General features: G+C 44.9%; 3 protein-coding genes across 3 annotated transcripts; 2 read left to right on the forward strand and 1 right to left on the reverse strand.

Moving 5' to 3' along the window:
• Positions 1-865: 865 nt before the first annotated feature.
• Positions 866-4,200, forward strand: LOC117833357 (growth-regulating factor 8). The gene is made up of 4 exons (XM_034712817.2): positions 866-1,236; positions 1,758-1,961; positions 2,763-3,072; positions 3,511-4,200. The coding sequence occupies exons 1-4, from the start codon at positions 1,095-1,097 to the stop codon at positions 3,941-3,943; spliced, it is 1,089 nt and encodes a 362-aa protein (XP_034568708.1). The 5' UTR covers positions 866-1,094; the 3' UTR covers positions 3,944-4,200.
• A 165-nt stretch (positions 4,201-4,365) lies between these two features.
• On the reverse strand, positions 4,366-6,647 carry LOC117833356 (nicotianamine aminotransferase 1). The gene is made up of 7 exons (XM_034712816.2): positions 6,269-6,647; positions 5,735-6,074; positions 5,408-5,626; positions 5,218-5,277; positions 4,906-5,061; positions 4,738-4,831; positions 4,366-4,667 (listed from the first exon to the last, which is right to left on the reverse strand). Exons 1-7 carry the CDS (start codon positions 6,571-6,573, stop codon positions 4,546-4,548), a joined length of 1,296 nt encoding a protein of 431 aa, XP_034568707.1. The 5' UTR covers positions 6,574-6,647; the 3' UTR covers positions 4,366-4,545.
• Positions 6,648-8,563: 1,916 nt separating this feature from the next.
• Positions 8,564-10,142, forward strand: LOC140223572 (F-box/LRR-repeat protein At3g59190-like). Its single transcript, XM_072295528.1, has one exon. It carries the CDS (start codon positions 9,124-9,126, stop codon positions 10,087-10,089), a length of 966 nt encoding a protein of 321 aa, XP_072151629.1. The 5' UTR covers positions 8,564-9,123; the 3' UTR covers positions 10,090-10,142.
• The last annotated feature ends 7,069 nt before the right edge of the window (positions 10,143-17,211 follow it).

The following is a 17,211-nucleotide window of genomic DNA, read 5'->3' on the forward strand; positions in this document are numbered from 1 at the left end:
GGGTTGGATAACATGAAGTTTGTGCAGATGAAACAGACTTGACGCCAAAAACAGACGTAAGCGTCAGGAGCAAGAGTGGTTGGCGAAAGGATAAAAAGATTTTTATTCAACAGTATTTATAAATTTTAGTCCATAGAATAAAACATGAGCAGCACTAAAGTTAAAGTTTAGTCCGGACCAAACTTTAGCCTTAAACAGGTCGACGGATGGATGGAAGAGCCCGTGGTCCGATGACACGTGTTAAACACTACGGTGAGAAGCAGCCAGGTACAGCACAATCAAAAAAAACAAGAAGCTTAGGGATGTTTGGAAAGGGCTCACTTTTTAGCACATTTTCAGCACTTGAACTTCCAAATAGGGATGTTAAAAGGTGAGTGCTAAAGTTTAGCACCCTTGTTTTCTTTAGCACACCTAAGGAGTGCTAAAAAATGCTAATGGGTGCTAAAAGTGATCCCTAAGTCCACTTTTTCCTTAGTTGCTCCCTCTCTCTTCTCTCCACTTTTCCCAAGGCAGTCATAAATGAGGGCAATGTAGTCATTTCTCATCCAAGGTGCTAAACTATAGCACTGTATCCAAATAACCCCAAGTGCTAAACTTTATCACTCCATTTGAGGGTGCTAAAGTTTAGCATTGTATATCAAACGGACCTTAATCTCAAGCATCCAAGCTTGTAAACCCTACAACAGGAATCCATCTTTTATTCCGACTGTCAAGAACAACAGTGACATCATTTTTTTTTCTGTTAACACAAAGATCCAGTCATCCTGGTCAGGTCGTTTTAGGATCAGAAATAAAGTGCGGGAAGGAAAAAGAAAAAGAAAACTCTAGCCCTACTCCCATTTTGTGGTAGGCAAGCTACAATTTTGTTCCCTTGTTCAGAACAGGGGTGTGCATTCAATTCCTTGCTTCCTCCCATTCCCCCATCCCATCTCCTCTCCCCTGCTCCGCCGAAGCAGCAAGCCAGCCTGGTTCCCCCAACACCCACAGCCATCAGCTCCTCCCCCCAATCCGGCAATCCCCCACTATGAATCTGATCCCCCAAGAAGCCCCCGCTTCCAATCTCTCCTAAACTGCCCCGCGCATCCCTGCCAGCAATGGAAGCGGGCCGAGATGGGTTCTTGGGTGCGGCCGGAAGGGCATCGCCGCCGCCGCCATCTTGCTCGTTTCTTGGATCCGCCACCACCACCGCTTCCAGCGGAGCGCAGATGCTGAGCTTCTCATCCAGTGGTGCAGCAGGTGAGATGTCGCAAGGAAAAGATAGATCTTTTCCCCCTTTTCTTTTCTTTTTTTTAAAAAAATCCCTGGTGAAGATACTGTTGCATCTGTGGGGCACTGGGGCTCTGCCGTGCTCTCTCTGAGCTCGAGCCCAGCTGTGATTGATTGCTTGCTCATGGGTCACGGCCATGGCCATGGCACCCTCCTGCAAAAGCCCCTGCCTTTGGGGTCTTGTCGTGAGCAAAAGGGAGCGCATGTCCATTATTCCCCTCCCTTTTGCTTTTGCAACCCGAGGCCAGGCAGGATGTGTCCTGTCCCCAAAGATGCAATCTTTATCCTCCTTGCACATACCTCGCCTGCAAAAAAAAAAAAGTTAAAGTGGCCACTGATTGGGGCTGCTTCCTTAAATCTTGCATGTGTGGGAACTAGGGAGCCATTGGTCACGGGCACCGTTTCCTGCAGTCCCTACTGTACCTGCGTCCTGTTAGCTCACTGTTTCAGTGTTTGTTCTTGTTGTTACTGATGATGTTCTTGTGATTAAGGTTTGGGCCTGAGCTCTGGGGCAAGCAAGATGCAGGGGGTGTTGTCGAGGGTGAGGGGGCCGTTCACTCCGACGCAGTGGATGGAGCTGGAGCACCAGGCCCTGATCTACAAGCATTTTGCTGTTAATGCTCCCGTTCCGTCCAGCTTGCTCCTTCCCATTAGAAGAAGTATCAATCCGTGGAGTGGTCTTGGCTCCAGCTCATGTAAACATCCTTCTCTCTCACCTGTACTTTTGTCAATAGCTCAAGGTAGGAGATTTGAAATGGTTGCTTAAAATACATGGAAGAAGCAAGTAAAATGGCAATCTGATTGTGGTTTTCCTGTTCAGTGCTCTGTTTTTTCATTCTAGATATGAAAGATTGTCTTGCTGTATGATTCTGTCATGGTTTAGTTATATTTTCTATTGTCTTTCTTGGGATAAGATGGTGTTTTCTTTGGTTCGTTTCTTCAGGCGCAACAAGGAACTTGCAAGAGAAGAATAGTGAACCAATAACTTAAAATGCATGGAAGTAAAATGGTCATCTTGTTTTAGTTCTCCTGTTAGTCTATGTCTCTATTATGTATTATGTCGTTTATATATGAAAGATTGCCTTGCATTGGGATTCTTTTGAGGTCTTAGTTTTACGTTTCGTTATCTTTCTTAGATAGTGTTTCCATTGGTTTGTTTCTTCAGGCACAAAGAAAAAGGTTGCAAATATAGGCAAATAATGATCTCAATGATTTCAGTTGCTTTTGGAAACGTGTCATTTCTGTGCTTCTTGACTGATGCTCATTTGGTAACATTTTCCTGTTACCAATGTGATGCCCTCATGCTACATGATTTTAGATATATAAAACACATGCTAGCATTGGGATTCCATTACGTTGAACAAGATGCCCAGGATATGCGACTTCAGCATTTTAGATGCAAACTAGTCACTTGGGTGATATGAAATTCTGAATGTTGCTAAAATTTTTGGGCGGTTTGTGTCATTGTCATATCTAATGGGGATTGCATTTTACAGTAGGATGGACACCATTTCGTCCTGGTCCTGGTGATGCTGAACCAGGAAGATGCCGTCGTACTGATGGCAAGAAGTGGCGGTGCTCGAGAGATGCTGTTGGTGACCAAAAGTACTGCGAGCGTCACATAAAACGCAATTGCCATCGTTCAAGAAAGCATGTGGAAAGCCGAAAGGCAACACCCACCATTGCAGAACCATCCATGGCTGTTTCTGGTGGACCATCATTGCACAGCTATGCTGTGCCTTGGCAGCAGCAGGTGAAAAGCTCAGCTGCTACTATGACCGATTCTTTCTCAAGAGAATCTAACAGGTGAAATTACCTGATCCTACGTGACTTACTGACTTGTCTTATATCTGCTTCCTATAGATTTGCAAACAAGTGTTTGTGAAAAATAAATAATACCTATGGTTTATACATGTTGCAAATTAGCGTTTAGGATACAAGATTTGACAGGATAATTGAACCTTTTACACAACCATTAATGATTAGATCAGTTTGACCTTAGTTTTTTTATGCAGCAATAATTTCTTTATTTAGTTGCTAAGTTCATCCTTCCTTAGATGAACTTCATTTTCTATTCCCATGCTCACTTGAACAACCATACTAGGTCGTACAGTATTTTGAGGATAGCTGAATTTGAGGTTTTCGGGCAACAGTGCAACTTTAATGAAATGTTGCAGTCGAGAGTGAAAGAATGTTGTGCAATGTTTTCTTCCATGGACTAAAGATATAGACTCTGCTTTGCAGGAAGCTGCTGGAGAAACAGAATGTACACAACCAGTTATCAGTATCCGCTCCCATGGATTCCTTTGACTTTGCATCCTCAGGTTCTTCCCAGAACCGTGACATAGTACCATTATCTCCAGTGGAGTTGCAGCATGATCATGATCAGGCATACATTGTGCATGGAGTAGGCAGTTCAGCAGAAAATGGTAATGAGTTGCAGGAAAGTCTCTTACTGGTATCCAGGGAAACACTTGATGATGGGCCTCTCGGTGAGGTTTTCAAAAGCAAGATTTGCCAATCAGCATATGCAGACATCTTAACTGACCAATGGACTGTGACCCGTGATTTGCAACTGTCTAATAGCAACACAATGCCAGTAGAGAACCACATAAGTAGCAATGGCTATCTTATGGCAACAATGGTGAATTCTCAGACTGTCCCAACATTCCTTTAAGTGTTCACCAGGCATGTCTTGTTGGAACCATAAATAACTGAAACTGTGATCATGGCACGAGTTTGCTGATACTAGGTATCCAGTCTTGTCTTCTAGTACTCCTGTTTTAGTTGTTACATGTTCAAGTTATGTTGCCTTTTCCTTTCGGTGCAGGTGGGTGTACTAATAATTTGTTTTATTTTGCCCTGTAAAGAATTTGAATCCCAATCTGAGATTGGGTATTTATGTTGGCTGCCTAACATGGAGGTATTATGCAATTCTGATTTCCCATGAAGCATGATTCCTTTAGTTGCGCTCTTCTTCCCTTCAATTGTTAAAGTGCTGCACCTTGTTTGGGCATTTCAAATGCTTCGTCTTGTGCCTAAAACAAATTTAGCTTGAGCTTTTTTCTTAACTGTGAATGTGAACAGAATCCGTCACCCTCATATAATTTGTCATTTATTCCATAACAGAAAACGGTGCACGTATGCACACTTGGGTTACAACTAGAGTTGTAACTATATCAAATGATGACTGAGAAGCAGAAACCTTATCTTAGCAGGGATCTGCACTAATCCTTATTGCTTGTCATATCACTTCTTGAATACTTCAAGCTTATCAGGTTACATCTTTGGCTTGCTGTGTCGCAAGCAGAACAATTTGAGCCTGTCAAGGCCATCATGAAGAGAAGATGGTGCGATTGCAAAGGTAATCCGGAGCCAGTTCTTGTATCCCACAGCACATCCTGGACAAATTAGTTCCAGCTGTAAGGTTTTAAAGTTCAGTTTCCCATCCTGTATCTTATAAAATTGTACCTGGTAAAACCAACACCAATTCTTCCTTTGCAAGCCGGCAGCAGAAATCCATATCATCTTTGATGTCTTCCAGGCAAGACAGATCCAGTTTCACCTGTTAGAAAAATAGAAAATGTGATTGTGCCTTGGTACATGGAACAGAACGTGTAGTACTCAGTTCTCACATACCATTACAAACATTGAACCCTCAGGTTTGCTGGGGCAAGTGATGCAACTGATTCCCTTCAGCTTCTCCCAGCATATATCCGCAGTTTGTCTTAGAACCTCGACGGTTTTATCAAAAAATTCTTGCTTAGTGTTTTCGATGAGCTGTGGAATTGCTCCCTGACAAGCATAATTTATGTCATGAATATGGGTCCAGACCATTGTACTTTTCTTATACTCAAGTCTTTGTACCTTTCCTATACCCAAGTCTTTCTTTGGTGATTTATGTATTATCCCTGAAAGGAAAGATAAATATCACAGGGCAGTTTCATTCACCTGGACAAAAGTTACAGGATCAGTGGAGATGTCAAGGTAACTCTTGATGCTGTCCACTACCTGAAAGGGGGGAAAATGATCAAGCATTATTTGAGTAAAATTTCTACGGTTCAGTCTTCATACAATTCCAAAATCTGAAAGCATGTCTTTGCTACTTCATCTGAAATGTACTCCGTTTCTGCAACTGAACCTTGGTTTTGCGAAACACGCCATTAGGGTCATTGGTTACTATCCAGCCAAGTCTCCATCCAGGCACCACCCATCTCTTCGATATGGATCCCAGAGTGAGCACCGGCGCCACCGAGCCGAACACGCCCATAGGCACAAATTTCCTCTCCCCAAATGTCAAGTGTGCATACACCTCATCCGCGATCACAAAGATGCCAAGCTTCCTCGCCATCTCCGCAACCTAGAGCAAAAAAAAAAAATGACACAAAAGCCAAACACCAACATGTTGTTCCCCAAAAATCAATCAGTTTGGAACACATATGAGGATCATCCATGAACTTGCACTTGCCTTGGCCAAATGCTCATAGGTGTAGACATTGCCACAGGGGTTCCCCGGGTTGACGATGACCATGGCAACCGTGTTCCTGTCAGCAAGTGCCTGCACGCAATCAAGGTCAACCTCCCAGCCTCTCTCTGCCACAAGGTCGAAGTACCGGGCCTCCATGCCGTTGAAAACGGCGCGCGCCTCGTAGAACAGGTAGCCTGGCCTTGGGAGCAGGACGTTGGCGCCATGGCGAGCCAGGACGGAGCAGACGATCTCGATGGCTTGGGTGCAGCCGCTCGTGAGGTAGACGTCGTCGGCTGATAGCTCGTAGGGAAGGTCGCGTGACAAGTACTGCGATATAGACCTGGAATTATATATTCGACGTGAACTAAAAATGTTAGTCTACAAATCATAGGTTAAATCTTATCAAAGATTATGAAGTTTGAATCTTGAATTGAAATGTGTCCACGCGCCTTGTAAAAAGAAATGGATGGACAAGAATAAGTTGCCGTGCTGGTTTCGGTTTAGCAACCAGCTAGAGAAGTTTGGGTGTACGACCTTCGTGCCAGCTTGAGGCCGACGCAACTGGCGTTGGCGTAGGAGTTGTACTCCCCGGATCGGAGCGCGCCGGCGACAGCGTCCACGGCCTCCGGCGCCGTCCGGAAGCACGGGAACGCCGACGGGTCGCCGTGCCCCAGCGGGATCACCGGCCGCTCGCCGTCGCCGCCGCCGCCGTCCTCCACCATCCCGGCTATTATCCTGCCCAGCACGCCGCGCACCGAGAGCGCCGTCACGCCGACGAGGGAGTCGTTCGGAGCGAAGTTCCACGCGGCGGCGGCTTCATTGCCGGCGCCGTTCTCCATCGAGGACCGGCGGTTGTGTCCTTTTGCCGTTTTGCGGCGCGTGGAGGAGAGCCAGCAGTAGAGGATGCAATGAAGTGCGATCGTGTCATTGTCTACTTATAGTTCCGGTGAAGATCTCTAGTCAATACAGTATTTATTACTTGAAAATGGCATATTGCCTATTGCCCCGGCATGTCGTGACAGAGGTTGAACTTCCCATTTGTCCTTTATCAAGGGGGGAATCCCCTTTCACAATTCTAGTTTACTGGGGAGAGGTGCTGCAGCAGCCAGCAGATCTATTTTTCCCTTCCCACTTTCTTCTCTCCTCGCACATGGGCCCCACCTGTCATTGGGTAAAAGAACCTTTCTTTCTTCCTTCCCTCTCGCTCCTCTCTGTTCTCCTCCAGCTCCGGCGTCTGTCCGGCAGCGTAGAGTCGGGATGGGGGCACGGTGGCGCAGCGTCGGGACGAGGGGCGGTAGCCTCATGCAACGCTGTCGCGCATGGCCGGCACAGAGGCGGCGGCGGTGCAGGGCCGGGACGGGGGCGCGGCAGCGTAGGGCCAGGATGGGGGCGCGGTGGTGCAAGGCCGCGACGAGGGCGGCGGCAGTCCTCGTCGTTTAGAACTTATTAACACGCGGTAGTTCAGTGAGCAATTGCAAACTGGAGACGTAGTCAAAGTCTCCGGGAATACAACGAGGAAGATGCCAATTTGGAGCTGCTGCGCGAGACAGATAAACATATCGGTCGATGAAGATGTGGGCCACGCACGAGATTGAGAGAATCTCGCGCGCGATCGCACGAGTCACGACGGATCGACGCACGTCTTAGTTAATTTGAGCGTTCATGGTTGTTGGTGATTGGCGCCAAATTTCTTGGGTTTGGCGTCCAAGCTAACTCCAAGTTTTGGCTTTGGCCGTTGGCTCCTATTCAATTTTTTTCCCCACCCAAGCAATGACATGATCATGGAATCATGGGTTAGTACTTAGTATACCCTCTATTTTAAAACTAATTGGGTTCTTGTAGGTCGTTTTAACTTTTTTTTTCCTAATATAGTGTATGTCTAGATGCATAATAATGGGTCATGGTTACATATGTCTACATTTCTGGAAGCACGTACGAGCAGGAGTGGTAATGGGTCATGGTCCTCATGCCTCTTTCATAATCCAACTCAACCCTATATATTTTTAGTTCAAAATTATATAATATTATGGCTCGATCCTTATTGAATCCGATTCTTAAATTTGTTAAGTTAAATTAGACGGTCCTCTACCACTCCTATCACATGTATGGGTGGTGGTTGGTCCTTCTCAACGCGTGCATCAGCGCTGACGCTTGCGTGTCAAATGCACATCGGGCATCGTCGTTTTTTGTTGGAAAATAGAAAGCGTACGCCTCAGATCCCGAGGGTCGGCATCTAAACTGCATAGTTGTTGCGTCTTTGACGTCTTGATTATGAGCTCAAAACATACACGCAGCTTTTAGTTTTTGATGTTGAGCCCAATCTACATCTCCTTGACGGCGCTGCTTTCCTATTCCCTCTTCTTAAAAAAACCTACATGTCACTAATTAGACGCGTCTATGGCTATGCACTGGGATTAGCTTTTTTTTTTTTGAGCAAAATGCACTGGGATTAGCTAACAGGACGGTCCCGAGTTGTATACAGTAATAGTATACAGAGTCAAGTATGGGCCGGGTAGGAACTGGAGGTTAAAAATCCCATCCGCGTGGGTTTCATGCCCGCGTAGGCGGCCCGGATGATATGATCCAGCCCATCAGATCTCCAACAGGCTGATATGGGCCCTTGTTGTTTAGGCTGTTCGTTTTTTCGTGACGCCAGACGTAAAAAAGTACCACCGACGACGTGGGCTTCATGCTGCGTAGGCGGCCCGGGATTTTATTACAGCCCACTTCTCCGACAGGCTGATATGGGCCTTTTTGGTTAGGCTGATGTGCCTAAAACTTCTCTCTCTCTCTCTCGATCTCGACCTTTTGATTAGCAAATATTGTGCATTACTGGGAATTGGATAGTATTTCTACGCTTTCATGAATCCTAGGATAAATTTCTAAATTCCTGTATTAAATGATGCATAATAAATAAAAATCTAAAAGGGGAGGCGGAATTATCGAAGCAGAAGGAAACATGATTTTTCTTTTAAGGTGTGACCGTAAAATATACTAGCATATATTAAGTGCACGGGCCAATTTGCTACTGAGTTTAGGCCCAATCCATCCCTGCAGCCCACCGAACGTATCTGCTCTACTTGACTACTTTTGCGTCTCTTCTCCGTCAGTTTTTTCCCCAAGAGGCGGCTCGTCTTCTTCGCCAGAAAACACGCCTGGTACGCCGCCGCACATCGCCGCCTCGGCCGTCGCCGACTCATCTTGCTCTCTACCTGCTGCTGGCGGCCGAAGGAAAGGAACAACCCACTACCGAGTCGAGGTGAGGTGATCTTATACCCTAGTAGATTCGACACATTTCCTCCACCCTCTGGGTCTCCGCTCAGTCTTTCCCCCCGGCTCCTGCAGAAGCAGAACCACCACTGCGTGTGGCACGCAACCTGTTCGACGGAATGAAGAAGACGAAGGCTGCGGAGGAGGGCGGCGAGGACCGCATCAGCGAGCTCCCGGACGCGCTCCTCCACCAAGTGCTCTCCCTGCTTCCGGTGGACGAGGCCGTGCAGACGTCCGTGCTTGCCCGCCGGTGGCGAGGGCTCTGGAAGGGCTTGCCCGTCCTGCGCCTCGTCGGCCCCAAGAAGAGGTTCCCGAGCGCCGAGGATTTCGACAGGTTCGTGAATCGCCTCATCTCCGTCCGCGGCGATTCGCCTCTCGTCACCTGCGAGATCGAGGCCTACCTGACCTGGGATGATTACGCCGGTGAGCCTGAGGAGCCCGAGCCGAACGTGCACTTCCATTCCTGGATCCAGTACGCTCTGGCGTGCAAGGTTCGGGTGCTCAAAGTTGTGGGCGACCATATCGGCTCCGAAACAGAGCTCGTCGTGCCTCTTGTCTCCCGGCACCTGACGAGCTTGGACGTTAGCCATGTGTTTCTGGACAAAGATTTTGTGCATTTCGCATGCTGTCTGGTGCTAGAGGGGTTGGATATGCGACACTGCGGCTTTTGGGTGCGCAGCATGTCATTCCCATCGCTAAAGCGTCTGCACCTTACCGAATGCAACTTCCCTGAGGGTCACCGTGTTCGTGTTTCTGCACCTAGTATTGTTTCACTGAGACTTCATGATTGCCGAGGCAAGACTCCTTTGTTTGAAAGCATGCCATCGCTAGAAACAGCGTCCATTGACCTTTCCCATGGGTGCAAGGATCAGTGTCGGGGTGGTTGTGGTGATGAGAGCTGTGAAGGTTGTCATGGCTATCCTGTTGGGAGTTATCAGAGTGTACTTCTGAATAGTCTGTCCAATGCTGTCAATTTGGAGTTGAAAGATCAACCAAAAGTGGTATGCTTCCACTTATATTGTACTCCGTATCTACTCTTAATAGTTATTTGCTATTTAGTTAAAAATGCATTAACGTGTACTTAATTAAATAACTTCCTTTTTTTTTTTCCATTATCAGACTTTGGTGCTTTCACTGTCATTAATTGGCAACATACCTTTTAGTTTGTTAGTGATGATTATGATAGTCACTATGTTGAGTTGTCAATTTCGTACACCATGCAACCTACAAATATTAGACAGAGTGGTCTTTGTCAATTTCTTTAGGAGTTGATAGCATCGGCCTCTATGATCAATATATCAAGGTTTCAGATGCAGAAGAACTCAAAAAGACATGGGTTATGAACACTTCTCATTGCATTTGCATAAGTCTGAATTCGGCAGTAACTATTGTTACTTTTATATATCCAATCAAGCCCTTGTACTATTGATTGCTTGAGGCTAGTCCTCAACTATTTATTTTTGTTGAACGGCACCTTTGGACCACTCGTTTTATTTGTAAAATTCCTAATAAGAGGCCAGATTAGACAAAACGGTAGCTTGGAGGCTTAAGGTGTACTTCGGTGTTTTTCCTATTTATTTGTGAATTTAAAATATCTACTAAAGTTTCAAGTAACCTCTGTTATTTTATTTGATCAGCTGGAAATTGTGAGCTTATGATATTTTTGTTCATCTGCAATTTGTCCAGTATATCTACAAAAGGGATTTGGAATGTTGCCCCATATTTGGAAGATTAATGACTCTTTTACTCGACATGTGGTGTAGGGCTATTGACCTGCATGCACTAGTTCGCATTCTTCAGCACACACCTATTCTTGAAAAGCTCACTCTTCAGCTTCGTAGCGACGAGGTAGATTTTCTGGATGTATGATAATACTACTACTGTACTAATGAATTGCTCATGTATATTCTATTGATTTTTTCTAATGTCTTGTGTCATGTAGAATTTCTTATCCGCAGCCAGAGGTGAAAGCAGGAAACATGTTCGAATTGAGCAATCATTTTCATGTGCAAATCTTAAGGAAGTCAACATTGAATGTGAAGAGAAACTAAGGGTCAAGGATAAGGTCAGGCAAATTGTGAAGATCTTGAGTAAAAGTGGCATACGTAATGAGCAAATCAGTGTCAAGAAGATCCCGAGGCCAGAAGGTTTTAAGTTAACTATTGACATTTAGTAGTCATGCTTCATATGTCTCTAATCCAAAAAACATAGAACCATGTTCTAACCAATATATTCTAAGATGTAACTACTCATCAAGTAGAGTCACACTTGACAGTAGCATCCATATTCAAGATCTATTATCCTTAAGTGTATGAGCTGATGGAGTTCAGAATGGGTATTATTTTCTCACCAGGATCATGGTGCGACTTATAGTTGAAATACATTTTCATGGTGCATTGGTGCCTATAAAAACTGAAGCTCTCTTGAATCTTGAGGCCTGGCTGTGAGCCTGTCACTGATAGAGGGAAATGGTCATACGTGTTCCCAGAAATATATCTACTCCGATATAAATCAGACCTCATTGTTATATGCATGCTATTAGTCCTATGCCTCAAAATTCCTGTCTGATCATGAATGTATCATAAAATAGAAGTGATAGTGTGTTCTCATTTTTGTGCAGGCTATCGTTGGGAGGTTGTATCACATAGTGGCCTTTGATGACAACTGGTCTGGTTCCGGTGGTGACTGATATGCGTGTTCAGTCCCGATGTCTGCGGTCCGCCCAGTACTTTTGTAATGGTGGCCATGTGTGAGCTGTTGGTTTTGTGGTGCAACTTAGCTAAACAATTTCCAGTCCATTCTGTTAAGATGTCACTATTTCAGTTTTGTTATTTCTCAGTCGATTGAGAAAAGATTATTTCTCAATCAATGAGATGGCAGCAAGTAAGTTGACAGTGGAGCCGTCATTGGTATATCATTTATGGTTGAGTTTGCTGGTCAACCAATGGCTTCAATTTCAAACCTAGGAAAATTTCTTCAATTTGTACAGCATAAGAGAACTTGCATTAGCAACACTGCACGCTCTAGAACGTGCCAGCTGAGAACAGCCAGATTACAGCATAAACAGACACTCGTCGACATGGTACATTTAAGCTTCCAACGAGGCTGGAAATAACATTAGGCAACAATACCCTATGTACCACTGCGATGGACATGTCCTAGATAAACGTACTGAACAGTAAATCAGTTGATGATTGGCAGAAAATCATATAAGGAATGGAAATTCATGACTGAACAGGATGCATATTAACCAAGCACGGCGATAAGCTAGATGCACAACAAAAGTTAGGAAATGACCCCAGGAAGAAGTTCATCCTCAGCGGTCCAACCCAGACTATACCTACAGATAATTAACCTACACCTGGAGCATGAGTTAAAAGAGATGTGAAGCTAGACAAATCTAGCGATTTACAAAGATCATGCATTAAGCAACTTTCGTTGCAGCTCAGCCAAGATTCTGAGAAACAGTTGTTGGGCATCATGGCGTGCTTTCTCAATGCTGCTGCTAACCTCTTCCGGGCTCGAGAGTTCTGATTAATTGTTCATGCTCTATCTCCTTCTCAATCTTCTGTCTTTTCAGGTGAAGGTACTCAAGTTTCTTCTCAAGTTCAGCTATGGCTTCATCATTTTCATCAAGCAATGAATTCAATCGGCTCAGGGAAGTTCTCTTCTCTAGCTTCTCTGCTTCAAATGCGTCTTTTTCTATAAGATGTTTCGTATATTCAGATTTCACAAAAGTCAGTCTATTCCGGCAGCTTTGCATGTATTCAACATTAGCCTTTAGTTTGGTAATGGCAGCATCCAATGGGCTCTGTTGACTACATGCTTCTTTGAATCCTGTCTTTTTTGGCACTGTAGATCATACATCAATCATTAGTTTAAATGCATCACCATGTCAACGAATCTGTGTTAAAGCAAGTCCTTACATCTTTTCAAATGAGTAACAACCTTCCTACTTGAACCTTGATTAGTATGACTTGACACCTTCACATAGATTCACAATCAGAACACGCACATGAATCTGAATGCAGAAAGGAAAATTTAGAAGCCAACAGTCACGAGATTTTGCAATGTTACTTCAACTATAAAGCATAATGACAGGCACTCACATTATCAAAGGAATCATTATTCCCATTAAATGGAAGCACCGTGTTAGGTAGGCTGTCTTGATTGACCGGATTTACACAACAACTGTCTTGCTTAAGAGTACGTATCATTTCATTAAGAAGAAGGAACAGGGGTCCGAACCTAAAAAAACACACACCAGACACACTCACACAGAGGACTAGATTACAAAAACGCCAACACAACTATCTTGCTTAATGCAGATAAAGAAGAGTTCACCTTAGCAACTGAATCATGTTCAGAACTTTCCGCTAGTACCATTTGTACCAGCTGTGGTTCTCTCTTTACATTTTTTATGGCAGAATATTCAGGATAATGATTATTGTTTAAGTTATGCATTTTAGAATGGAGCAAGCAAATTGTAGGATACAATGGAATGTTGAAAGAATAAGACAAACAAACGTGTTCTACTGTAGCTATCAAAGTATTTATTATTAGTACTAGTTGAATACCCTTCCACAGTTTAAAAAATCATACTCAATGCACATTGTTTGAACTACCGTGTGTTATAGCATTCTACCAACCCACGATGCTATCTGCAGCTATACCATAAGCAGCTCAGAAATAAAGGTACTAAGAAAAGAGCTACGCTGATCGGTAGCATGTGGGCACAAATTTTTTTTTCGACACAAAATAAGACCAGCCTCGAAGTTGTTAAGATCCTCTCTGAACCTCTAAAGAACAAAACCTGGCGGAATTTCTCTCTCCCCATTATGATGTCACTACTAGAAAAATAGCCATTAGTACCGGTCCCAAACCCCTGGCACACGCCCGAGGCCCGCCCTTTCGGCTGCGCCCGTCTCCACCGAGCCGGCGGAAGGAAGAAGGAGAGAGGAGTGGAGGCAGCTAGCAGTGGAAGGAGATAGCGAGAAAGAGTGAAGGAGAAGAGGCAGGCGCAGGAGGATAAGGAGAAGAGGCAGGCACAAGAGTAAAAAAAAATGCGTGCGCAGGGGACGTGCGGACGGGACAAGCCCCTCTAGCAGTACCGGTGGGGGAGTCCAACCGTACTAGAGGGTATCGGGTGGAGGCTCCAACCGGTACTAGAGGGTAGCTTCAACCGGTACTAGAAGGCATTCGGGGGATTCCAAATTTGGAACCGGTACTAATGCTAATATTAGTATCGGGTCGAAAAGTAACCGGTACTAAGGCTAGGGACGAGAAGTCATTTTTCTAGTAGCGTGTCATGACCGTCCAATTGTAGCTCCCAGCAATTCTCAGCTGTCCAATCTTGTATGGACGGCAGCCTTGCTTCTGGACTTTACCCGACGGAGCTTGCTGTCTCCAGAGTGCTCATCTGCAAAGCCTGCTGCTCCCTTCTGCAAAGCATCAAAGACCGGCAGGCCGCCACCGACGGAGGCCGTCTCCTTGTCTCCTCACCGCCGCTCCTCTGCTCCTCTCCTCTCCTCTCCTCCCCGTCCCCTCTGTCTGATTCCATCCAGGATGCGCTCCTCACCTCCGCCGCCTCCCGTGTCCCTTTGTGCGAGCAAAAGTCAATGGCACGGCGCAAAGGAGGAGCAGCAACAATGCAGTGATGGTGCAAGCGTGTGCCGCTTGGAGGACGAGATGTATACCGACTTGTCCCTGGCTCCCTGTCCGTGGCCAACAAGTGCTTGAACTTGCTCTTGCACTAGTAGTAGAACGAGAGTCGGATGTGCCACGTTATTGCTAGGCGCCTGCAGCGGCAACCATGGTGATGATACTGGGCGGGCAAGTGCAAGCGAATCGGCGATGGCGCGACCCACGTAGCAGCTGAGAGGTTGTTGGGGTGCCCATATTTGCTACAATAGATGCCTTGTAATTTACAGTATTGAATTATTTCTAAATCCAAAATGCACTTTGAGACTTTCTAATGTTAAAGTCCATTTGACAAGATGAATTGCTAATTGTTGCTACAATGATGCATGAACTGAAGAAAGCAAGGTAACACTATTCTGTAAAAAAATTATCCTTCATTCAAATTATTACTCCCCAAATTATATTTTAGATTCCTGTTATCGCCTTTGCCTTATGTTGCATATAGCTTATTGTTTGATGAACATGAACTTTGTAAGGAAAATGGTCCTATCTAGACTATTAGTGATTTTGGTGATTTTATGTCAACACTAACCTATGGAACTAACAATATTTGCGAGTATACAAAGTTTAGTCACATGGATGCAAGATTATGGACTTGGGGTGACCAAACACATCAAACAAAGGTCAAGAGGACATGTGCAAGACCCTAGAAGACCTTAAAGCAACCCAAGATATCATAAAAGAGAAGCCAGGACAAAGACACACGAAGAAATGAAGCAAAACAGTGAAGATTGATCACAATCGCAATATTAGAGTATCAATCGGTGATCACAGTCGCAATATCAGAGTATAAGTTGGTGATCATAGGATGATACAGTGATCACAATCGCAATCATAGTATGAATCGATGTGATCGGCTCGGCTCAAATTCGGCTCTGGAAGTTTTTATGCATACACCAAATGATACGGTGATCACAGTCACAATATCATAGTATGAATCGGTGACCATCGATTGATACTCTGATGGCTATGAGGGGTCATAGTATAAGTTGGTGATCACTGTTTTTGTGACCGTTGGAGCAACAGCTAGTTTCTTGGCTTGAGGCTATAAATCCCCTTTTGCCTGACCATTTCAAGAGTGTTAGAGCTTGAAGAAGCTATAGGCTTAGTTCTCACATACACACAAGTGCTCTACCCACCAAAGTGCTAAAGAGAAGATTAAGGCAATTAGCATAAAGCTTAGGTCTTGGTTAGTGCTAGTTTAGGCCTATTAGCGCATTGCTTTAGGATTTAGCCTAGAGTTAGGTGAGGTTTGCACACCTCTTTTGTATCGGTGCTTGCACGCACCAAGAGTTATAAATCCGGGGCTTGTAAGTCTTGCGAGACCCTCCAACCGCGTTTGTGGAGTGGCCGCCGGTACTTGTGAGAGGGAGGAGGGGCCCTCAGTATTTTGCCGAAGCTCTACCAAGTGAAGAGCGGCAAGGAGCATCCGGGAGAGGCTAGGCGGAGACGCACTTGCATGTGGGGAAGACCCGTCGGCTATCCTACGGAGTTACTTGATTGGGGAGTTTATGCCCTTGCACGGGCTTTCCGTTTGAGAGGGGCTCCAACAACGTGGACTAACCCTAGATTCTTTCCCTTCATAAAAAAGAAATTGCTTTGCTTTCCGATACCTTGGTAAAAATCGCCGTGTCTCCACGCCGGGAGTTTTCCTTCTCTACCTTATTTACCTTTTGCATTTATTATTTGCACTTACTTTCCGCGTTTACCTTTCCTAGAATTTCCATGTGTAGTTTATAGGATTGGAACCTAGGGTGTAAATTATTTTACGGTACAGATAGCAACACATAGAAAAACCTAGTGCACATCTAGATAGAAATTGGAATATGTTTTTATATGTGCTTAGAGCCTTAGTTTCTAGAACACCCAATTCACCCCCCTTAGGGTGTCAAGGTCCCTTCAATTGGTATCTGAGCTGGTGGCTCACATTTGGACCCTAGGCTTCACCGCCATTGAGCAAAATGACATCCGAAGAGGTTAGAAGTGATCTCAGTAGGCCTCCACACTTTGATGGCACTAATTTCCCCTATTGGCATGTTCCCATGTCATGTTTTCTAGAGGTGAAAGGCTTAGGTGTTTGGAGAGTGACAAAACATGGAATGAATCCCCTAGCTCGGCCAAAAAACCCCACCAAGCCTGATGAAAGAAAGTTGCATCTCAATGCTATTGCTCGAAATTCAATTTTTGAATCTCTTAGCATTGAGGTGTTTAATAGAGTCTATGAGCTTGAAAGTGCACACGAAATTTGGACCACGCTCATAGAGCTCCACAACGGCACAAGTGACGTTAAAGGACAAAAGTATAGCTTGATCAAAGAAACTTTTGATTCTTTCAAAATGTTGCCTAATGAATTAGCAAATGACATGTATTCAAGCTTAAATGTTATTGTTAATGAGATAAAAGCAATAGGTTTGACTAAGCTATCCGATGCGGACGTCTCAAGAAAGATCATCCAAGTTCTTCCCAAGGACAAGTACGCCGCCATTGTCACCTACTTCCATTGCTTC

This window comes from Setaria viridis, chromosome 8, assembly GCF_005286985.2.
Source record: "Setaria viridis chromosome 8, Setaria_viridis_v4.0, whole genome shotgun sequence".
NCBI classification, from domain to species: Eukaryota; Viridiplantae; Streptophyta; class Magnoliopsida; order Poales; family Poaceae; genus Setaria; species Setaria viridis.